The following is a 25,769-nucleotide window of genomic DNA, read 5'->3' on the forward strand; positions in this document are numbered from 1 at the left end:
GGCCAAGCAGCAACAGAGGAGCAGGAAGGCTGACGTTTCGGGCCTAAACCCTTCATCAAATTTTTTTCTGAAGAAGGGTCTAGACCCGAAATGTCAGCCTTCCTGCTCCTCTGATGCTGCTTGGCCTGCTGTGTTCATCCAGCTCTACACCTTGTTATCTCAGATTCTCCAGCATCTGCAGTTCCTACTATCTCTGTTACAGAAATAAACTGGTTTATTTAAAGAGTTAAGATATCTATTGGAGACTATACAGCTGCTCTGAATTGTAAAAGAGGGGAAGCTATGAAAAGAATTATTAAATAATTATTTCCTACCGTCTTTTGCATTGAGATTTCAATATATTAAACTGCAAAGTACAAAGTGTGTGTTTTGAAATGAATTGGCCCAACAACATCTGAAAACAATTACAATTTCGAAGCCCTCAATTTGCTCAGGTGCCTGCAGTCACACATCGACTGCCTGTGTTACACCAAAGGATAACTTAACAAAGCACAATATTAATCTGATAAAAGTAGGTTTTTAAAACTTGCAAAATGGAACTCACCAGTCGAGTGCAGGCTTTTATAAGACATTTGTAAAAGTGTATGGATTGCGCAACACTATGCATGATCATAATTGGAATTGATGGCAAATATTTGACAATGGCTGTTGACTGCTGCACCCCTCTGTGGTATATTTTAATGAGTTCTCCAACTAATTTTAGCATAAGTTAGCCACTGAAAAGGCCAAAAATGCACATATTAAATTTATTTGTTCTCATATGCTCAACACAATTGCTTAAAGTTCATGGACATGATTGTGTGAAAATGGTACACTTTTCTATCTATTCACTTCTGTCTACAAACATTGTCAGCATTGAGCAGTGACTCAGTTTTAATCTATAGACATGCAATGCTGTTAAAGTTTGACACATATGTTTGTTTTCAGTTTCAATGTTTGCTTGCTTTTTTTTACTCGTAAATTGTTTATCACAATTCATGCTCTCCAACTGTAGAAGTGGGCAAATGTAAATCATGGACTTGTGGGAAATCAGGATTCTGCAATTTCAGACCAGGATAGATATTTGAGTAGTGGACTGGGCCAGATTTGATTTATGTCCTTTCATCTATGCTCCATCCCTCAAGTAAATCAAGGTTTGTGAAATGTCAGTGCGGGGAACCACGTGAAAATCTTGGCACACTTTTTGGGTTATTCATTGCAAATACTGATATTCTATTAGATGACTCATTCTAATTTTCAAAAAGGTGTTTACTTACTAATGTAAACCCTCTTTCAAATGAATGTACAGTCATTGCGTTTGTAAATCAGCAAAGACCAAAACCTGTTCATGCCACAAACCACCTGTGTTCTTCCTGGAAATCCTGATTTTAAAAAGATGCTTCAGTCTGCTGGTAACCTTCCTACAAAAGGAAAGGAAAATGAACCTAATAATTAATGTTGTAACTCAAATCCATGTACCTTTGGTTGAGTATTAGGTGTTCAATGGTTAAAGTACTTTTTCTGTGCTAAAGGTACTATATAAATACAAGTTGTTGTTGAAGTACAACATTATGGATTCAGTGCAAGTTCACTGACACTGAGAATATTTTACTTCTTGGGAAAGGGCAGCCTTGGCTGGCCAACAATGATTATTCACTACCCATTAAGGTAGAAGTTGGCTGCCTTCTTGAAGAGCTGCCAAGAAATTATTGTTAGGTAGGGAATTGCAGGATTTTGAGCTAGTACCTATGAAGTAAGAGTCACATATATGGAAGTCAAAATGATGCTTAAGTTAGAGAGATGCTTCGAGGTGTTGCTCTTCTCATGCACTTGCTATGATTGCCCGGAATCCACTTGGTTAAAAGTGCAAAGTGGTGTTGTACACCTACAGATGCTATTGACAAACTAATAATAGTAATATGCTTCAACATGTTGGATAAACAAAATCTAGGATGTTTCTAGTAATGTTTCCAAATTGTGCAATTCCCTCATGATCAGCAACAATTGGCTCTGCTTCCGATTTCAGTGCAAGCCTTTTGAAAGTTGCACGATTCTGTTGCAGAATCTATAAAGTATTGATCCGAGTCATGATATCAAAATATGTGATGTCCACTTGAAAGACTTGTAAGCAAAAAACAGAGACATACCAATACAAGTGAAAGCTGGCTGCATCTACACTGCAGAAATATTGTATTGCTCCCCCTCAGGAAATGCCTAGAGAAAAGATTTCAAACACATGCACCTCACTTGACCTAGGAAGTAATAATATTGTGACCCTCAACAGTGGAGTTAGTGAACTTCCAGTCGTAGCTGGCTGCTTCCTGCATTGGTCTTAGAAGAGGAAGGAAGGATGCGGTAGTGTCCTCAGGGGTGGGGAGGAGGGGGTGGAAATCAGTGCTCACTTAATATGAATACAAGGGCCAGTTTATTAATTCCAGGCTGTGCAGAGATCACTATCTCTCTTGTTTTTTGGCAGCGTGGATATGTTTTTGTCATCCTGTTTATGAGGAAAATGAACGTCAGGTCTAAACACATGTAATCCAAGTTTTTAAATGTGTTGTGCATTTTCCACTGTTGATATCTAACCTTCTGAAGTCAACTTCACTACCTCGAGATCCTCTGATGGTCCAGTCAAATTCAAGCAAGTAAAACTATTTTGTGTTCACACCAACTTGGTAGCTAATTGGAATACTACTAAAGCATCAATGGCCTCTGAATGAGTAACTACTTGAAATTCATGGTTTTCCAAAATTAACTAATTGACATTATAAAAGTTAGCTTACCTTTCCCCATTTAAAATAAAAACTGTTGCTGTTGGTCAGGAATTCTTCACATTATTTGTGATGAAATCATCTCTGGTTTTATGCATTTATTTAATTCAGTCTTTTTTTTAAATTCATCATTTCCTGAGAAGCCTATCAAGACCAAATGAAGCTGAACTTAATACAAAGTTCTTGTATGCTACAACTGAATTTTCGTTCCACTATGAAAATTTGAAAACAGTAGTTCTCCTCCTGCTAACATCTTCATGTTTCAAAATGAAGGGGGCACAGTGGAGAGAGCTTTGCTCTCCTTTGTGGCCAACAAAAGCCTGATTTTCCCAAATGTCACTCTTGCTGCTTCTGTAATTTTGAACACTTACACACGTAGATTAATGTGCCAGCAATCAGGTGACATCTCCAATGTCCCTGTTACAACATTCACTCTGTTAAGTTCCTGGCTCAGGTGCAGGCAGTACCTACCTGTACCAAACATATGGAGAACACCAGTCCTCCACATCTAATCCTTGGATTGCTGCCCAGGTTGGAGGAGTTTCCAGATGTGCCAAAAGATATATTAACGTGGGAAGTAAGTGTACAAGTTTTATGAAAAGACATGAGGAGGAACAACTGACAGTATTTTTCAGAGCTATTCTCTGCCAAGGGCAATGCAATATTTGGAGTTTCAATATGTTGTGCACGTAAATTGAAACCTAATTGATAATCTCTGTTAATTCGCAAATTTTCTTGTTTTATGTTACAGACTCAACCTGTGCCTAATCCAATTGCATATTATATGCATCGATCCTCATTGTGGTTCCACAGCTTTGAAGTTCTTACTAATCATTTCATTGAGCTCATCGTGCCCTTTTTCCTATTTCTTGGACGCAGGATGTGTGTAATCCATGGAATCTTGCAGATCCTTTTTCAGGTAGGATTGCATTGTTACAACATGTTCTGTTCAGTTCTCATGTAATTGAGTCAAAGATGCTCATAAGAAAAAATAAACAAGGTTGAAAGCATCCTAGTTAACAGATTACTATCACTGCCTCTGGATAAGTTGCAATTGTCAAGTATATTCCGAGGTTTCTTCTCCATTGCAGTTACCTCATTTATTTTTCCAATTCATCACCACCTTCCTTGACACGGTGACTCTGGTTGGTTTGTTATACAGAACTCACAGCACAGTAACAGGCCATTTAGCCTACTTAGTCCATGCTGGTGTGTATAATGTATCCTCCTACCCTACTTCTTCTCCTCACCCCACCAGCAAAACCAACAACAATTTTCTCCCTCCAATAGTTGAACAGATTTCACTTAATATATTGCTACCCTTTGCCTCTATTAGTCCATGTGGTAGTGAGTTTCATGTTCTTACCATTTTGAGTAAAGATGTTTCTCCTGAAATCATTATCAGATTTTTGGATTACCTTATAACTATGACATGTAACTTGATTCTCTCTCAAAGTGAAGATTTTTCACCATGACTAACCAACCAAACCCTCATTTGATCTTAAAGGCTGTTATTGGGTTCCCCTTGGTGCCTTTCGGTTTGGGGAGGGACCAACTTACAGTATGGATTCATAGTCATTACTAGTCTGCTGTGTTGTTGTCTAACACAAGCAACTTCCTCATGTGTAAATGTGCTTGAGTTCTGGCATGTTGCCATGTGCATTTATCAGACTCAGGGCTATTAAGTGCAGCATGGTGGCTCAGTGGTTAGCACTGTTACCTCACAATGCCAGGGACCCAGTCGACTGTCTGTGTAGCATTTGCATATTCTCCCTGTGTCTGCGTGGCTTTCTTCTCACAGCCCAAAGATATGCAGGTTAGGTGGATTGGCCATGCAAAATTGCCATAGTGTCTGGAGATGTACAGACTAAGTGTGTTAGCCATGTGAAATGCAGGGTTACAGAGATAGGGTAGGGCGGTGGATCTGGGTGGGACGCTCGACGGAGGGTTGGTGTGGATTTGAAGGGCTGAATGGCCTGCTTCCACACTGTAAGGATTCTGTGATTCTATGATTCCTGTTCTTGCCTAATATCCATACACGCAGATTATTCAGCAGGGAGTCAATGGATAATAATTTGGAATCAAAATCCTGGCCGATTTTTTTTTTTTTTTTCTTTTCTGTATGAAAGGGAGACAAGGCCAACTCTTTTGTCCAACTGGAATATTTCCTGAGGTCAGCTAGCTCACTCAGGCTGAGTTCAAACTTGTGATTTTCTGGAAGTATATATATCCTAATTCTATTCTGAAGTTATCAAATGTAATAATGGAGGATTCTCAAAGTAGTGTTTTGGTGAGATGTTAATTTGGGGTATGGTCTACTTTTTCTGGCCCCATGGTGCTGTTCTGAAGAAAAGCATAAAGTAGAGCAGGAGTGTCCTGGACATAATTTTTCCCTCCACTTTAATTTAAAGAAAATGGACCAACCAGTTGTTTTGGTGATTCTTGCAATAGATCAGTGTCCAAGCTTCAAAAAGTATTTAATTCATTATCGGTGCTTTAGTACATCTTGAGGTTGTGAAACGCACTATGTAAATACAAGCCTTTCTTATGATACAGCAAAGAGCAAATTTACAATATCCTAACACTCCGTTGCTGAATAACAACAGCCGTTACATGAAATTTACCAGCTGCAAGAAAACTCACCCTTTTTCCTTCTTGCTCCATGTAACGTTTTACATCCAAATGGTCTCAAATTACAGATGGTCAGGCAGAAAGGAATCAAACTGTATCCAGAGTTTCTGTGCCAAGAATCTCAAAAATTTACTTGTGTTCCATTTTTATATTAAAGGGCTGCTTACTTATCACATCTGTGGACTTATCACATCTGTGGTCACATGTTTTGATTATGAAAGATGCCATTTTCAAACAGAATCCATACAGTTTTGCATCAGCTGTTCCCTGGCAAATAAATTTGGGACACATGAACTGACAAAAAATTTGTTACAAGCTTCAGTTCCACAAAAATAGAGTTCATTTATTCCTGCGGCCGTTCTGTAATAGAAACATTGGAGTTAGAGTATATTGTTCAGCTCCTTGAACCTTCTCTGCCAGGTAGTAAGATCATGACTGATCTTCACCTCACCTCATTTAGCTGCCATTGCCGAATGTGCCTTGATGTTCTTACCCAAGAGGAATTTTGGTCTAGAAATCTTCAGTTGACTCATCATCATTAGTAGCTTTTCTGAGGAGTTTTTGACGACTCTTTTGTTTTAAGGACCTAGTGCTTCCCTGATTGGGCTGGCAGTAATTTTAAGATTATGTATCTTTGTCTTGATTCTCCCACCAGAATGATTAGAGGAACATACCCCAAAGAGTCCTTTATAACATTTTAAACAGCCTGGGGCAGATCAGATTTGAGTTGTTATAGTAAAGCAAGCTAAGCATTTTACTCATACTAATAGTTCTGAATAAAGAAGCTACTATTAACATACTGTGTTTCTATTTTAGCCATTTATTTATAACTATTATGAAGCAGATTTTACAAATTCAAACTTCAAAGCCACAGCTATGTTTGGCAGGAGCGTATTTTGAAAATTTGAAGGTGGGGTCCACTCGGCTGATTAGTGACCCCATGATTTTCCTTGCAAAATTATGTAAGCAATATATCAGCTGTAACAATTTCCATGGCTAGTATGTGCTCTCGTTCCACAATGCCCTGCTGACATATCCCTGAATGAACTGATTTTGCTGAGAGTTTTCAAATATTTGGTAAGACTGAACCAAACATTTGACTGAACTTGCTAACGTTCATTTGGCCTTATGGCTCTTGGGGATTCATTGTTTAGTAGAAATTGCTGGTGATATTGCAAGTCTGGGAGCATCAGTTAACCGATGTTTGTTCATCAACTAATATCACCAAAACAGATCTTACTGTGCATTAACTTGGCTACCTTGTTTCCTATGTTACAGTAGTAACTACGCTTCAAAATGTCTTCATTGGCCAAAATACACTTTGGCGTGCCCTAATGTTGCTATACAAATTTAAAACTATGTTTTGGGCTTGGCCGGAAAATTGGGTGTGCAGCTCCTTATCTGACTGTCCAGTTAGTTATTCCAATCTGCCGAGGAAAATCCAGGCCAGCCCTGTGAAGTATGGGTTCACATTGAAAATTATTGTTTGGGGAGTCAAATCAACATTATTCAAAGTAAACTGTCGTAATAATCTGAGGGAAAGTTGTGCTTGTGCGCAATGTGATTTGTTTGCCTTAAAAATTATGCATCTAGCACGCACCTGTGACACAATCCATGTCAGTAAAACCATGGTTGTCTCAGATTTCACACATATCATAATTGCTCCAAATTTTCCAAGACAAGAAATATTTTAACACTTACTTCATTCTCTCTAAGAAGTTGCCAAGTTCTTCACAAACCCCTCTGTGGTCAGCTTGTTTTCACACTGTCCCTGGCTTCTCAAAGAACATATCTGATGATTCACAATGAGCAATGCTATTAGAGATTTTTTAGTCATATCCATAGCCATTACATTTTAGAATGCCATGTTTAAAGGTTCCTGCGCTACAATAATTCTCAACTGTTGCCAGTTAATTTAACATTTATAGACCTTTTGCAACATAACAATTTCCAATAATTTTTCATTTATTTGAGGAGATTAATCTCAAAGTTCTACCTGTTGCCTCTTCTCAAAATTATAAAGATCAGCCAAGGTTTGTTCTTTAAGAAAGCTATCAAAAATGAGCAAGTATCCCATTTATACCTTGGATCTCAAGCCCTGTCTTTGTTGAGGAAGTGCAGAAATGTTATATGTTTATTCATGCATCGTCACCCAACTGTTCTCCAAAGTAAACATTTCTTCATGAGTGGAACCTTGACACTGAAGCTGGTGAATGGCTAAATAGAGCGGAGCTTTTAAACAAGTCTGATGTTGCTGGAGATGACATTTTTTGAATGAAATAATAAAGTGAGGCTTTGTCTCAGGTGAATCTAAAAAGTTCAAGAGCACTATTTTAAAAGAACATGGGAGTTCTCCCTGTTTCCTGACAACATTAACCCCAGTCAACACTACTTGAAAAAAAATTATCTGTTCATTGTCATATTGCAGGATCTTGCTTTGTGTAAATTGACATCCAGTTTTCTTAAATTGCAAGTGTGATTTCACTTCAGAAGTACCTTATTATCTGTAAAGCATTTGAAAGTCATTAAAGGTGCTGTATAAATAAAATCTTTCTTTCACAACTTTAAGAGATAGAAAATTGCCTGTGATCCCCCAGCATATGAGCAACGCTGGTTATGAAGCATTAGATTTTAAAACCATCATTTCTGTATTGTCTGTGCCATTCTTAGTTTAGTGATAGCTAGGTATTCTGCAACTTAAAATAACTCCAAATGCTAATATGGAAGATGAGACATCCAAATATTACCTCTACAATAACTAAGTAGAATAACCAGTCGCATTTTTATTGCACCCCAGTGACCTGCTAATGTCTTAATAAGTGATATCTGGAGTGTATACTTTTGAAGAATAGTGGCTATCACAGGAGTGATGGAGTGATAGACCAGGCTTTGTTAATGTGCATTTGCACATTGAAGAACTGTAATTTTGTGAAACATGACCTTAGCAACTAACTCACACCTGCAGTATTATTGAAGAAAAGAAAAATCACAAGTCTCTCTCTTTAAGAAACATACCCTGGAGGAAAGTGTCACTCAGACTGGTTTCACTACACTTGGTTCAACTTTTCCTTTCTCTGTATGGTCAAGATTGTCTTTTACTGGAAAAAGTATCAATTGACACAGCGAAGAAGTGTAATTAAATAGAGACTCCTCTGTTAATTGTGAGGGAAATACACTTTTAGTTAACAAAACAGAATGGGAATGGAAGGAGATCCAAAGTGACAGGAACTTTGGTACTAAAGCAGTGACTGATGGATTATTCCATGTTCATCTCTGTATTCTGTTACATCCCTCCAATGTAGCCTGGAGATAAAACATTACCCTTTATTGCACTGAGATTTTCTGCAAGACTCGCCCCATACTTTTGATAAGCCAGTAACTTGTTTTTGTTTTCTCCTCCAAGTGTTGAGCAAAGACTATAAGAATATAGTTAGACATAACTACATTTTTAGGGCATTAATCAAAAGGAGGATCTCTTAGCATTTCTGCACCATGGATCTTGGGGCCTGTGCATTCAAACATTAATTGGTGGATTTGGAAAACTATTTTCAGATTGTTTATATCCGAGGGGCCAGTCCCACAGTGAGTGCAGTAAAGTTCTTGGTAAACAAATCTTACATCTTGTGCATCTTTCCTGTTTCCTTCACTTAAACCAATCAGTGTTTTTGAGACAGCTGGAAGGCTGTGCTCGATTTTATGGTGAATCAGTCAAAGGTGGGGGTTCCATCTAATTACGAGATAATAAACAGTTTACGATTGTAGCTCTTATTGTACCAAGTTAAAGTTTTTAATATATTCAAATATGTTTTATTCTCCCTATTTTAGCTAGAGGACAGCATCAGCACATGTCTCCAGTTTGATTCGAGTTAGTGATTGGAACAGATGGGGCGAAATTGATTTGGGAGATGAGCAAATCCATGAAGCAGTCAGCAATGCAGGAAAAAGACAATGTAGTCGAGGAGAATACTGAGATACAGTCTATTAGACTAGACAGGATTGAGGTTCATAAGGAGGAGGTGTTAGCAATTCTGGAAGGTGTGAAAATAGATAAGTCCCCTGGGCCGGATGGGATTTATCCTAGGATTCTCTGGGAAGCTGGAGAGGAGATTGCAGAGCCTTTGGCTTTGATCTTTATGTCGTCATTGTCTTCAGGAATAGTGCCAGAAGACTGGAGACTAGCAAATGTTGTCCCCTTGTTCAAGAAGGGGAGTAGAGACAACCCTGGTAATTATAGACCAGTGAGCCTTACTTCGGTTGTGGGTAAAGTGTTGGAAAGGATTATAAGGGATAGGATTTATAATCATCTAGAAAGGAATAATTTGATTAGGGATAGTCAACACGGTTTTGTGAAGGGTAGGTCGTGCCTCACAAACCTTATTGAGTTCTTTGAGAAGGTGACCAAACAGATGGATGAGGGTAAAGCGGTTGATGTGGTGTATATGGATTTCAGTAAAGCGTTTGATAACGTTCCCCATGGTAGGCTATTGCAGAAAATACGGAGGCATGGGATTGAGGGTGATTTAGCGGTTTGGATCAGAAATTGGCTAGCTGTAAGAAGACAGAGGGTGGTGGTTGATGGGAAATGTTCATCCTGGAGTTCAGTTACTAGTGGTGTACCTCAAGGATCTGTTTTGGGGCCACTGCTGTTTGTCATTTTTATAAATGACCTGGATGAGGGCGTAGAAGGATGGGTTAGTAAATTTGCGGATGACACCAAAGTCGGTGGAGTTGTGGATAGTGCAGAAGGATGTTGTAGGTTACAGAGGGACATAGATAAGCTGCAGAGCTGGGCTGAGAGGTGGCAAATGGAGTTTAATGCGGAAAAGTGTGAGGTGATTCACTTTGGAAGGAGTAACAGGAATACAGATTACTGGGCTAATGGTAAGATTCTTGGTAGTGTGGATGAGCAGAAAGATCTCGGTGTCCATGTGCATAGATCACTGAAAGTTGCCACCCAGGTTGATAGTGTTGTTAAGAAGGCGTACAGTATGTTAGGTTTTATTGGTAGAGGGATTGAGTTTCGGAGCCATGAGGTCATGTTGCAGCTGTACAAAACTCTGGTGCGGCCGCACTTGGAGTATTGCGTACAGTTCTGGTCACCGCATTATAGGAAGGATGTGGAAGCATTGGAAAGGGTGCAGAGGAGATTTACCAGGATGTTGCCTGGTATGGAGGGAAGGTCTTATGAGGAAAGGCTGAGGGTCTTGAGGCTGTTTTCGTTAGAGAGAAGAAGGTTAAGAGGTGACTTGATAGAGACATACAAGATGATCAGAGGATTAGATAGGGTGGACAGTGGGAGCCTTTTTCCTCGGATGGTGATGGCTAGCACGAGGGGACATAGCTTTAAATTGAGGGGTGATAGATATAGGACAGATGTCAGAGGTAGGTTCTTTACTCGGAGAGTAGTAAGGGTGTGGAATGCCCTGCCTGCAAAAATAGTAGACTCGCCAACTTTAAGGGCATTTAAATGGTCATTGGATAAACATATGGATGATAATGGAATAGTTTAGGTTAGATGGGCTTCAGATTGGTTTCACAGGTCGGCGCAACATCGAGGGCCGAAGGGCCTGTACTGCGCTGTAATGTTCTATGTTCTATGTTCTATTGTGTTGTCAGCCTGAGATTAAACTAGCAAAGCATTTTGACTTCGGAATAATTTGCTTTGCAGTGAGATGAACTCGGGCAAGGTTTCATGTAGTTTTGGTAAATGTCATTTGCTTACTGAAGTAAAGGGTGCACTTATTGTATGAGTCTACCTCCCTCGATGCACTGTTAACTTGGCAGAGTCTCTAAACTAGAGGGACAGTACAAAAGCTCTTACATGCTGGAGTGTGCCTTTGGAACAGAGATTCTTTGGTCTGTCTGCAGCAGTGCCCAACCACAGGAGAAATCATATAATTATACAACACAAAAAAAGGCCTTCTAACCTCTTGTGCCTGTGCAACCTCTTTGAAAGTGCTACCCTATAATATTCCTCCACTCCCTCTCTTTCCTCACAGTCCTGTCAAAGGCTCATCTTCAGTTTCAAACTTCAGCGATTATTTTGCCATTGCTTTCTCAGAGAGCTTATAACTTGTAGTGATTATAACAAGGTCTGCCAGGTGGATGGCATAGAATATGAGATCCCTGATTGGGGCTGTTAACCTGGTCCAGTCAGGGAGCCCTGGCTGACAGATATAAACAGGAGTGTCAGATGTTCTGTTCACTCTAAGACCTGGCTCTGAGGAAGCTGGACCAGTGTCAAGTATTATGCACTTGTAAATAAAGGGTGACTTGGTGACGGGATACCGGCCTCTCTGTAGTTATTTCAGTAGCGATGAGAAAAAGAAAATATGCTCCTGAAGAAATTTGCTTGCGACAATCATCTTTGAATTCAGGTCAGCATTTCTGGCATCTTGCCGTCATTTGGGAAGCTTGATTTGTTTGATTCTGCCTTCGAAGACTGGGCCCTGTGTGTGGAAAAATTTTTTTCCGGGCAAATGATGTTGGAGCAGATGAAAACAACAAGTAATTCTCCTGACAGCTTGTGGACCCATTTCAGTTATGAGGTGCCCACTTTTCCTGAGGCAACAGATACTAAAACCTTTTAAGCATTGACAGATTTAGTTAAGGAATATTACAACGCCAAGCTGCCTCTCATTTTGAAATGCTATCGGTTTTACTCAGCAGTTCGAGAAACGGAGAAATCCGTGCCGGGATTTTTGACAAAGTTAAGATGACTGGCAGAAGCATGTGACTTCAGTTTAACTCTCAATGAGATGCTGAGAGACCATTTGGTATGTCGGATTAATATGTGTTCCAGGCACCCCAAGTGACCTACTTGGTCTCCAGAGTTGACAGGATCGGGTTACATCCTTTGGAAGATAAAGTGAGGGTGATCAAAGGTGCCTTGGCTCCCGCATCTGTACTGGAGCTTAGGTCTTTCTTTGGGCTGGTGAATTGTTACAGAAAGTTCAAACATAACCTGGCCTCCATCCTGACATCCTTACATCTGCTATTGATAAACGGTCCTTGGAAATGGTCTTGTAGCCAAGACATAGCCTTTAGGAAAGTGAAGAAGCAGCTATCATCGTCTAAGGTGTTAGCACATTATGATCCCAAGCGAGCTCTGGTGATGAGATGAGATGCCACCCCATCTGGTATGGGAGAAGTATCGGCTCACCGATGGCCCAGTGGAGAAGAACACTCAAAAGCATACGCTTCCTGGATTTTAGCTGATGCACAGCGCATATACTCCCAGATAGAGAAGGAATGTTTGGCGATCAGCTTTGGTGTGAGAAAGTTCCACCAATATCTTTATGGATATAAATTTGTAATAGTAACAAATCACAAACCCCTGCTTGGGATACTCAAAAAGGACAAGGCCATAGCTTCAGGATGAATTCAGCAATGGGTTCTCATTCAAAGTGTGTGTAATTACAAGTTGGAACACGATCCGGGAGGCCAAGTAGCAAATATGGATGCATTGAGCCACCTCCCGCTGGCAGATACACCACCGGTGATGCCGCCACTGGAAGAGTCCATTCTAGTTTTAAACTGTCTGGACACCCTTCCAGTCACCTCTGACAATGTCAGACTGTGCACGTAAGAAGATCTGGTCCTGGCAAAACTAAAATAGCTGGTGGTGATGGGTAAACAAAAGGGCCATCACAACTAGAATTGAAACCTTTCTGGACTGGGAGAGACTAGATCACTAAGAGGATAGCATTTTATTATGGGGAGCAAGAGTGATTGTCCTGAGCAAAGGTTACTATCAGATACTGGCTGAACTCCACCAGGGTCATCTAGGGATGTCCAAAATGAACATATTGGTGAGAAGTTATGTCTGGTGGCCAGGATTGGATGCAGACATAGCTGCATTGGTGGGGCAGTGCCCAGGGTACCAACAAAGACAAATGTTACCACCAGCAGCTCCCCTACATCTGTAGGAATGGACTCGGTCACATGTCGACTATGATGGTCCTTTCATGGGCTCAACCTTCTTAGTCATTCTGGGTGTCCGTAGAGTTCACTCCTAAAACACAGGGATGAGTTACGAGCATCTCTTGAAATACACGGACTCCCAAAAGTGTTGGTCACAGACAACGGTCTATCATTCACCAGCAGGGAATTTGAGTATTTCCTAAAGTTGGATGGCATTCAGTATATAAGGACAACTCCATACCATCCATAATCCAGTGGTCTGGCAGAAAGAACAGTCCACATCTTGAAGGCAGGCTTGGAGATACAGGTACAGCTTCACTCGATAACAAATTGTCCCAGATCCTATTCGATTATCGTGCAACTGCAGGGATAGCTCCAGCAGAGTTGCTAATGGGGAGAAGACTCCACACCAGTTTAAATCTGATTTTCCCGAGGAGGGTGAAACAGCATCAGGAACGACAACGCTGGTCACAAGTGAGAGAGACAGTTTACATTAGGGGAAAGGTTTGGTGCCAAAAACCACAGAAATAGCCCTGCTTGGATAAGAGGAATGGTTGACACGAGGTCAGGTCCCAAGGAGTTCAAAGTTCGGGAAGGTGAAGCAGTCCTGAACAAGTACATGGACCACATGAAAGCTGCACAAACTCACAAATGGGACAGGAGCGAAACATACCTGGCCCCTGAAAACAGCCGGTTCTCCCCTCATCTATCTTTGAAGAAACCTCGGAGTAGGAGATGGACGCAGCAAATGTCACAGCCTCGATGCCTTTACCACCTGAAGAAGCGGATGAATTTCTTCTGAGACGCTCCGGGTGCAAGAGGCGGGCTATGGTCCGGTACATGCTGCCCACATCCGAGGCTGAGTAGGAGAAACTGGACCCGATGTGAAAATGGCCCAGGAAAGGCTACAGAGAAAAGAACAGGTGTATGTGCTTGGACTTAGTGGGGAAGATGTAGGGATTGTAACGAGGTCAGTCTGGTGGACATAGAACATAGAACAGTACAGCACAGTACAGGCCCTTCAGCCCGCGATGTTGTGCCAAACTTTTACCCTAATCCTAAGGTCTATCTAACCTCCACCCCTACCTTATACTATCATCCATATGCCTATCTAATAGCAGCTTAAATGCACCTAATGAGGCCGACTCCACTACCCTCTCCGGCAATGTATTCCATGCCCCGACCACTCTCTGAGTAAAGAACCCACCTCTGACGTCTCCCCTGTATCTATGTCTACTCACTTTAAAACTATGGCCCCTCGTAATAGCTACCTCCACCCTAGGATAAAGTCTCTGACTGTCTATCTATACCTCTGATCATTTTGTACACCTCTATCAAGTCACCTCTCATCCTTCGTCGTTCTAAAGAGAAAAGTCCTAGCTCTCTCAACCTTTCCTCGTAAGACCTTCCCTCCATTCCAGGCAACATCCTGGTAAATCTCCTCTGCACCTTTTCCAACGCTTTCACATCTTTCCTGTAATGAGGCGACCAGAACTGGACACAATACTCCAGATGTGGCCGAACCAGGCTTTTGTATAGCTGGAGCATAACGTCACGGCTCTTGAACTCAATCCCTCTATTAATGAAAGCTAACACACCATACGCCTTCTTAACAACTCTATCCACCTGGGTGGCAGCTTTCAGGGAACAGTGGACATGAATCCTGAGATCCCTCTGCTCCTCCACACTGCCAAGAATCTTTCCATTAACTCTGTATTCTGCTTTCAAATTTGTCCTTCCAAAATGAATCACCTCACACTTTTCAGAGTTAAATTCCATCTGCCACTTCTCAGCCCAGCCCTGCATCCTATCAATGTCCCTTTGTAACCTAGAACAGACCTCCGCACTATCCACAACTCGACCCACCGTCATATCGTCTGCAAACTTACTAATCCACCCTCTCACTCCTACGTTCAAATCATTTACAAAAATCACAAATAGAAGAGGACCCAGAACATATCGTTGTGGTACACCACTCGTGACTGAGCACCATATTGAATATTTTCCGTCCATTACCACCCTTCGTCTTCTAAGGGTCAGCCAATTCTGAATCCAATCTGCCACATTTCCCCCTATCCCATGCCTCCTTACCTTCTGCATGAGCCTACCATGGGGAACATTATCAAACACCTTACTTAAATCCATGTATACCACATCCACTGCTCTACCTTCATCCACGTGTTTGGCCACCTCTTCAAAGAATTCAATAAGGTTTGTGAGGCATGATCTACCCCTCACAAATCCTATCATCATAGAATATGAGTTCCCTGACTGGAGCTGTTAACCTGGTGCAATCAGGGAGCCCTGGCTGACAGATATAAGCAGGAGTGTCAGACGTTCTGGTCGTACTCAGGGAGCTGGAGCAGTGTTAAGTACTACGCATGTGCCAATGAAGGGTGACTTGGTGACACAATACTGGCCTCAATGGAGTTATTTCATAACTCGTGCAGTCTTTATTGCTGACTTAGCTATGCTGCTGGGCTTTTCAAGTATATGGAGTGATATAGGGTACAGATGCTCTGTTTTAACTGTCGTTCTCAATAAATGAGCTCTGTATTCAAACTCAATCCAAAGCTACAACCTGATCCAAATCTATCAGGAACAATACTCCCTGCAAAATATTGAAGTTTTTTTTACTGTCTGTGTTTCCATTGTGGACAGTTTATTTCATGTCGCAGTACATTCTGGGTACTCAACACAGAAAAGCTTTGCAGAAACAATGATGTGGAGGAACCAGATATAGATAGGAGTGACATTTTGGTTCATTTATCAGCAGTAATGATAGCAATACATCTGGAATATGAGTTTTAGTGTTATTTTAAATATCCTATTTCATCATAACATATTGTACATGTTATATAGAAAGGAATCAGGAGTTATGGAGATAGGACAGGAGGCAAGTCTGATCTTATTGATTGAACAGCGGTGTCAAGTGTCTGTTTGTTCTACTCTACTCCTGTTTCTTATGTTCTCTCGTACTCTACACTTCATAATAGATAATGGAAACTCAAAGAATGGAAAATGAAGAAACATCCTTTGAAAAATTAAATGTGTATCAGAGACATAATGAACCCTTGAGTTTTTGCATCATTATGTTCAGACTACCTGTGGAAGCAAATGACTGAAGCTTGGAAAAGGCTCAGGGTCCATTTTATAGTTTAATGTTGATGTTTTATCACAAGTCAGAAACTGTTTATTTTTTTCTGACTTAATACTTTCTTTGCTGCTGACTAATTTGTCAAGAGAAAATTAATTGTTGATGTCCTATTTTGTTCAATGAGTTCCTAATGACTTTGAATATGTATCAATGCAGCCCATGAACAAACAGAACATTACAAATGTTGTAGTGATTCCAGTGTATTGTGTGTAAATGGACTCTCAATTCTGTAACATTGCCAACTTTAAAGATTACACTGCAGGTCTGCAATTAATCACAGGATATCATTTCAACCACTTCCATGTGGTTTATTGCAAAGAAATGACCATTCTTCGTGTATCAGCATAGACAGTGAGTAGCATCATGATATTTAAAAAGTCTTTAGGGGCTGAGTCACTGCCGATTTTAGTTGAACTCTCACCCAATAACCTTGTTTAACTTTTGCTTCCACTACCCCGGAGGACTGCTTGAGACCAAGGATCTATTTTGCAATCTCCCAAAGCACCTTACTGAGTTATTGAGAAGTACTTTTTTATTATTCACACACGGTTCTTCTCCTATTTAAGGGAAACCACAACTTTTAGTCACAAAAGAAAATAATAACACATTATATTATGAACTATTGATCGTGGAGAATTCAAGGCGTCATTCCATCATTTATGACAGGGATACCACTGCTAATTCTGGGAAAAGTTTCACTGCTCAGGATCACAATGTGGATTAGGTATAATTCTTCTAAGAGTGCATTATATGAGAAAGACACACAGTGTGTACTCGTACCATCAAATGCCGTAACTAAAAACCAAAGGATTTTTAAAAAACATATCTGCTGATAGAAGAATCAGATGCACCTGAAAGTAACTGTCTAGAACATAGGATTTATGGAACTGATCAGGGTGGCTGGTGAGAATGCAATTGAAGTTGCCATAGTCCCAGAGGACCATAGGATTGCTCTCTCATTAGAGAGAGACGACTGGTTGTGGTTTAACCTGAGGGTCACTACGCTTCAGGCAAGGGATGAGATCAAGAAGGTGAAACTTTGATAGTGACCTCAGCTGGTATTGGAATTGAACCTGTGCTGTTGACACCACTTTGCATCACAAGCCAGCAGGTCCATCATGCAATTAAATTGTAATAGTATATCAGATAAGAAGTGAGAGATTTCTCATGGTTTATGCAGAACTGACCACGCGCATGTCTGACAGCAACATTTCTCCATTTTCCTTTACTGTGTAGTTCATAGTACTAAACAAAGCATTTGCTTTTCACTTATTTCACTTTGAGAGACTATAGGGAAGATATTCCAGTGCTAGCTACAAATGCTAGATATGGCTAGCTGGCAGTGCAATACTTTCTGAGACCAGCTTATTCAAAAAATTAGCATGAGCTATAAGTGCAGTTTGGACTTGAGATGGGAACTAGCCCAATGGTGTAGACAGAAAATCTAGTTGATTTTCCCTTTTTATACATCAAATCAGTGCAGTGCAACCTGACTTCATGATGTTAGATCACTTATTGTTTTCTGATGCATCAAAGTTTCTTGTACTCCACCCTCAGGTACCAGTGTGGCCTATCATAAAGACAATAAAGAAAATTTCATCTAACTGAAGTAACCCCATTGACTCAACTAGGTTGATGTTATCTTTGTGCCTCGATGTTAGTCAGGAGATATTGTGTTCTAACTCATTACACTTCATAGTTACAAATGAAAAATCTAATTGTAACTCCAAATTGGAAACTGGGTCATTCATTGTGCATGCAATGTTAAGTCCTAGAGGCTGCAGGGTCCCCATGGGGAAAATGAGATGCTGTTCTTCAAGCTTGCACTGAGACTCGCTGGAACACTACAGCAGGCCCACGACAGAAATGTTGGCCAGGGAGCATGGTGACATGTTGAAATGGCAGGCAACTGGAAGCTCAGTAATTTTTATGGACAGTACATGGGTGTTCTGTGAAGCCATCATCCAGTCTGCATTTTGTCTCCCCAATGTAGAAGAGGGCACATTGAGCAGTGAATACAGTAGAACAGAATGATTGAAGTGCAGGTAAACCTCTGCTTCACCTGGAAGCTATGCCTGAGGCCTTAGATAGCGAGGAGGGACAAGGTAAAAGGGCAAGTGTTACACCTGCTGCGATTGCATGCGAAGGTGCCATGGGGGTGTGGGAAAGTGTTAAGAATGGAGGATGAGTGGACCAGAGTGTCTCAGAGGGAACAGTCCCTGTGGATTTCTGACAAGGGAGCGGAGGGGAATATGTGTCTGGTCAGGGCATCCCTCTGGAGGTGATAGAAATGGTGGCTTGCAATTCTTTGGATCCGGAGGCTGGTGGGGTTGTAAGTGAGGATCAGGAGGACCTTGCCATTGTTGTGGGAGGGAAGAGAAGGGATGAGGGCAGAAGTGTGGGAGTTGTGTCTGACACAGCTAAGGACCCTGTCTACAGTAGTAGGGAATACTCGGTTACAGAAAGTGGCATCATCAGAACAGATGCAAAGCAGAAACTCGGAGATTATAATTAAGTCTTTACAGGAAGCAGGGCATGAGGATGTATAGTCAAGGTAACTGTGGGAGTTGGTAGCTTTGTAATGAATATTGGTAACCAGCCTATCTCCAGAATTGGAAATAGATATGTCAAGGAAGGGAAGGGAGGAGTCGGAAATAGACCAGATGAATATGAGGGCAGATGGAAATTAAAGTGGAATTGATAAATTTTTCCATTTCAGCAACAGGACCTTGATCAGATGGGTGATGGGCCATGGGCCATGGCGTGGCAGATGAAGTTTATAGAGTCATAGAGATTTACAACACAGAAACAGAATCTTCGGTCCAACTTGTCTACGCCAAACAGATACCCCAAATAAATCTAATCCCATTTGCCAGCATTTGGCCCATATCCCTCTGAACCCTTCCTATTCATGTACCCATCCAGATGCCTTTTAAATGTTGTAATTGTACCAGCCTGTGACACTTCCTTTGGCAGCTCATTCCATACATCCTCTGTGTGAAAAAGTTTCCCCTTAGGTCCCTTTTAAAACCTTCCCCTCTAGTCTTAAACCTATGCCCTCTACTTTTGGACTCCCCACCCTGGGGAAAAGACCTGGTCTATTTACCCTATCCATGTCCCTCATGAGCTTAACTTAGATAAATGTGAGGTGCTACATTTAGGTAGGGCAAATCATGGCAGGATTTATGTACTTAATGATAAGGTCCTGGGGAGTGTTGCTGGACAACGAGACCTTGGAATGCAGGTTCGTACTACCTTGAATGTGGAGTTGCAGGTAGACAGGGTAGTGAGGAAGGTATTTGGTACACTTGCCTTTATTGGTCAATGCATTGAGTATAGTTGGGAGGTCATGTTGCAGATGTACAGGAGATTGGTTAAGCCACTTTTTGGAATATTGTGTTCAATTCTGGTCTCCCTGCTATACGAATGACGTTGTTAAACTTAAAAGGGTTCAGAAAAGATTTACAAGGATATTGCCAGGGTTGGGGGGCGTTTGAGCTATTAGGGAGAGGCTGAATAAGCTGGTGCTTTTTTCCCTGGAGTGTCGGAAACTGGGGGTGCTCTTCTAGAAGTTTATAAAATCATGAGGGGCATGGATAGGGTGAATAGTCTGTGGGGTGGAGGAGTCCAAAACCAGAGGGTATATGTTTAAGGTTGAGAGGGGAAAAGTTTAAAAAGAACCTAAGGGGCAACTTTTTTATGCAGAGGGTGGTGCGTGTATGGAATGAGCTGCCAGAGGAAGTACTGGAGGCTAGTACAATTAGAACATTTAAAAGGCTTCTGGATGGGTACTTAAATAGGAAGGGTTCAGAGGGATATGGGTCAAATGCTGGCAAATGGGTCTAAATTAATTTAGCATGACTGGTCAGCATGGAGTTGGATCGAAGGGCCTGTTTCCATACTGTTCATCACTATGACTGTATAAATGAGAGAGGGAAGCAGCACCAATGATGTACCTGGGAAAGTGTTGTGCATCGGGGCCGGAGTAGGATTGGAACATGGAATGTTCCACACATGACACAAAGAGTCAGGCATAACTAGAGTCCATTCAGGTACCCTTGGCCACACCTTTTAGCTGAAGAATGTGAGAGGAGTTAAAGAAGAAGTTGTTCAAAGTGAAGACGAGCTTAGCCAGGCAGGGGGTGGGTGGTGGTGGATAAGGATAGTTCAGGCATTCTTTCCAGGAAGAGATGGAGAGCCCTAAGACCATCATGTAGAGGATAACCATGTAAAGGTTCTAATGGACCTGACTACCACTTCCAATCTGGAAAGGATAGGCTCCAATCTTTGTGTGAAGCCATTTGCCAAACTGTACTGTTCTTCATCATTTCCTCAGCTAATAAAGATAATACAGAAATACAAAATTGTTTCTTTTTTAAATGTAGATCTTTGAAACTGAAACACAGATACCACTCAGTGCCACCATCTTGCTGATTTATTTGCAAGGCTATTAATATTCTTTCAAAAGAAAACAAATAATTTCACCTTGCAGAGAAGGCAGCCATTTGGTCCATCCTGCCTGTGTCAACCCTTTGAAAGAGCTATTTGGATACCACTTCTCCTAGTTTTTTTTTTCCCTCACATCCCTGGATATTTTCTCATTTGATATAATTAACTAATTTATTTTTTAAATGTCTTGGTTGAATCATCATCCAATGTTGTCTCATGCAGCCTGTGAATTCTAGGAACTTTAGATTAGTTAACATAATCTACACTTTTTTGACAAGGTGCAAAAATTTTGTTTGAACTGTGCCAGCCCACCCACTTTGGAACTGGATAGTTTAATGGCTGCCAATTTTGGGCAGTAGAAACTGGACATTAAAATCTGATTTTTGAGAGCTATGTTTGTTTCGAAATAAAAAGTTGCTCTCATCTAATTGGGTCGATATAAACAGAATCATAAGCCATTGGGTCCACTGTACCTTTGCTGGTTCTTTAAAATAACGAGTCCCAGCCCCTTGCTTTGTCTGTATAACGCAGTAAATCTTTTCCCAGCGAGCACATATCCAATTCCCTTTTGAAATATTGGTCAGTATGCTTCTGCTATCCTTTTAAGCAATGTATTCCAGATCACCAGAACTCACTGTGTAAAAACAAAAAAAGTCTCCTCATCTCCTTCCTGGTTCTCCTGCTAATCATCTTAAATCTCTGTCCTCTGGTTATTGAACCTACTCTCACATCTTGTAATTTGACCATTTCTGTTAAACCTTCTCTTAACTACATTTGCTCCAAGGAGAACAATCCTAGCTTCCTTATCTTCCCACATGCCTAATTCCTGTTCCTTGTCGCTCTATAACAATTGCTTTCGCTCTGCCAAGTCTCCGAGAATACATTAACCTCTCATGTCACCTTCTGGACCCTACGTATATTGAGTGCTTCACTAAATTGTACAAAACTAATATCAGCAATTGAATAGCTGCATCCAAATTGAACAATATGTCATATATCCTCAACATGTGATGTTCTTCAACATTGCTGTTTGAAATTTGATGACTAAACACTGTAAATGAGACATTCCATTGATTGAATTAGAAAGAAAAATTGTCAAGCAATAAAAGTGGTGGAGAGTTATTTACCAATCTTAGTGCTTATCCTAGTGTTTCTTTCACTTTTAAAAAGTTTAAAAATTCTCTTGTGAGCTAAGAATCACATTGAACTGATTCCAACAGATTACAGCATATATAGAGGATAGCATTTTAATTATGAAGTGAGATTTTTAGTTACATTAAAGCATCAGTAAGGGAATTTTTCTGTAGTCCACGGTATAATTTGCCTATGAAATACTGTTTCGTCAATGTTGCTTTTAACTGTTTTTTTCTTAGGTTAAAAGTCTTTAAACTTGAAATCTTGTTGTGCAATTCCTTAAAGTTGGCCACTGAGAATTTTATTTTTAAAATTATTTTGTCTGCATGGGAATTATAATGATAAAATCATAGAATTTTACAGCACAGAAGGAAGCCATTCAATCCATCGTGTCTCTACCGGCTCCCAAAAGAACTATCCAGCCAATCCCGTTCTCCAGCCCCATCTCTGTAGCCCTCTAAATTCATCACTAAATTTGATTATTCTTGAATGTTGTGGTAAGGCTTAGAAAAAATTAACTGTGACGTCAGAGTCTCATTTTTGACACAGGACACTATGTCTCTGCTGTCACTAATACGAGATTGGTGATTGTTATAAAGCAAAGGTTAACAACCCCCACCCCCCACTCTGTGAACTAAAACTGAAACACCGAAATAGGAGCACCTGGCCTGATAATTTGTGAAAAGTGGTGTAACCTGCTTTTCAGCAATGGTTAAATAAAAGAAATCCTTGATACTCACTTTAAAATCAACAAATAACAATTTATTTATCTAGCTGTAACAGTGAACAAATTAACTAAACTATTAACAAATCAAATAAATCCCTCCCAACTATTAACTATTCCCGAATAAAGCAAGTTTCTACTGGTATGCTGTTCCAATAAAGACAGTTCCCACTTACATGAAACAAAACAAAATTTAGTCTCTCGAAATTACAGCCAGGTTACATGTCTTCTAGAATGCTCTGTGCCTTCTCCGTCGACTCTTCTGTCAGGAAATGTTATTTAGTTGGTCCTTTCTTGAAGACATAGAGGAGGCTGTGAGAGCCAGCGATTCTCTCTTGAGAGCTGAGGCCCGTTAGCTCTGGCGGATAGCAGCTAGTTCTGGTGCTTTGGCCAACTGCCCCCTTCTTTTTATACCATTGATGACATATTCTGACATATGACATATTCAATATTTCTAACAATAGGATTGGTTCTACATTGTCAAAACCAACAAATTTAAATTTAATAGGTTATTGGTATCTAAGTGCCTGGTTCAAATTGATTGGCTAAATTCAAAAGCTTGTTGTTTTGGTGAAAACTCCTGCTTGGCCTGCTAACTGTATGGCCTCTTGATACAAATGTTTCAATTTGGGTGCTATCTGTGGACTTGCAAACTTTCAAGCTGCTGCTCACAGACATCCAGTTTAAATCTCTAAGCACAGAAAAAGCACATGATCTTTTAAAGGCACTACTCAATGCTCCCCCCCCCTAACATTTTACAGACACCAAATTCTAACTTCCTGCCTCCCAATCCACAAGTACTCTACCCAACTTCACAATACCTCCCTCCTTAAGAAAAAAATGAACCAATTTTTAAAATCTTAACTCCATTATATTACTAGATCCATAGCTCATTAATCTGGAGTTACATATTTTATACTAATTCTATATATGTTATATAAAACATTGAACACTGCTGTTTCTATCTTATATAAATATTTTTCTTTTAAACTTGCGATAAAGCATCCGCGATGATATTTTCACAACCCACAATGTGTAGTCTGTAAATTAAGTCCTTGTAATATGAGACTTCATGAAATAATCCGGTGTCCTTGTCCTTAAATCTTTCCAGAAATGTCAAAGGATTGTAATCGGTATACACAACCATCTCTGATGTATTGTTTGCAACGTAAACATTAAAATGTTCTAAGGCCATTACCAAACTCAATAACTCTTTTTCAATGGGTGAATTTTTTTTTTTCTGGTGGATATTGAATTTTTTTTTGAAAAATAATCGATTGGCCTTTTAATTCCACAATCATGCTCCTGTAACCACATAGCTCCAACACCTACATCACTTGTGTCGATGGTGACTTTGAAGGGTTTCAGGAATTTGGTGTGGCTAAAACTGGTGCAGTGGTTAATGCTGCTTTTAAATTCTCAAATGTCTCCTGGCACTGTTCGGACCACCGAAATTTTGTGTTCTTTTTTAACAAATCCATCAACGGTGCCACTACGCTACTAAAGTTTGGTACAAATTTCCCTGTAGAATCTGCACAATCCTAAAAATCGTAGCACTTCCTTCTTCGAAGATGTTCTTGGAAATTTTTCGATGGCCTTCATCTCCATGTTCCTCGGTGCCATCCGTCGTATCCGATGTTGTGCCCTAAGAATGTCACTTTCGCCTTTGCAAATTCTGTTTTTGTCAACTTGGTCTGAATTAATATTACCCAGACAGTCTCTGGCCAGTTCATCTGTTTAGCCAATTTCTCAAAGGAAATGAAAAACGCTGCTATGTCTTTTTCATTGAATTTTGGTAATGTTTGAGCATATTTGTACATATCCCTACCAGGTTGTTGGCTGTGATGAGTTTGCTCATCATCGCTTCTGTCTTGTACTTTTACTTCTGCCATTCGAAGTCTTTACGTTTCAAGTTCCAACGTAATCTTTTCCAATTCTAACATTCTTTCCCTTCCTTTTTCTTCAGCTAGAAATCTTTCCCTTTCTTTGTCCTGTAACTCTAAATGTTCATTTCTTTTGTTCAATTTTTTTCTAACTCCACTGCACTTGACTGTTTCTCTCATATATCTAAATGGTTGACTAACTCTGGACAATTTTAGCTTTCTTACTATCCCTAGTTAAACCCAATTTTAGCCTGTTTGTTAATTCTAAAAGTGTCACCTTTTTCTGTCTTTCTAAACTTACTTCACAAATTTGGAAAGCATCTTCGACCCCCAGAACCCCTTTAGCAATGTTAAGAGCCATCTCCCCACTTTTCATTTAACCAACAACAAGCAACCAAAATTGAACAGATTTTCCACTTCTCACTTAAGTTTTTTTTAATGATCTAGGACACAAGTCCCCAAGTGTCTGCTGGAACCTTTCATACCCCAAATCTGTCCAAATCCATTCAGATCCTGGACATGAACCCCCAGTCTGTTATAAAGCGGAGTTAACCACCCCACCCCCCAACTCTGAAAGCTAAAATCGAAACACCCAAAGAAGAGCATCTCACCCTATAACCTGCAAGAGGAGTGTGAAAAGTGGTGCAGCCTGCTTTTCAGCAACTTCTAGTGGTAAAATTAAATCTCTGAGACTCACTTTAAAATCAACAAGTAACAATTTAATTATTTAACTGTAATAGTGAACAAATTAACTAAACTATTAACAACTGAAAATAATCCCTTCTAACTACTAACTATTCTTAAATAAAGGCATATTGTAATAGTGTGCTGTTCCAATAAATGCAAGTCCCACTTATATATATAAAAAAATCTAGTCTCACGAAATTACAGCCAGATTACATGTCTTGTGGAATGTCCTATGCCTTCTCCGTCAATTCTTCTGTCAGGAATATTAACTAGTTGTGCCGTTGGTACTATTGTTCATTTAGTTGGTCCTTTCTCGAAGACATAGAGGAGGCTGTGAGAGCTGAGGCCCATTAACTCTGGCGGATAGCAGCTAGTTCTGGCGTTTTGTCCAACTGCCCCCTTCTTTTTATACCCTTGCTGACATATCAATA

The 25,769-nt window shown here is 40.3% G+C and overlaps 1 protein-coding gene across 2 annotated transcripts in view; it reads left to right on the top strand.

Moving 5' to 3' along the window:
- Positions 1–25,769, top strand: part of lmf1 (lipase maturation factor 1) — a 578,934-nt gene that overhangs the window by 414,023 nt on the left and 139,142 nt on the right. For both annotated transcript variants that reach the window (XM_048609600.1, XM_048609601.1), the window contains exon 6: positions 3,502–3,669. In XM_048609600.1, coding sequence (XP_048465557.1) covers positions 3,502–3,669 — 168 coding nt within the window. The remainder of the gene's footprint in view (positions 1–3,501; positions 3,670–25,769) is intronic.

The sequence above is a fragment of the Rhincodon typus genome, chromosome 21 (assembly GCF_021869965.1).
Source record: "Rhincodon typus isolate 14 chromosome 21, sRhiTyp1.1, whole genome shotgun sequence".
Classification (NCBI taxonomy): Eukaryota; Metazoa; Chordata; class Chondrichthyes; order Orectolobiformes; family Rhincodontidae; genus Rhincodon; species Rhincodon typus.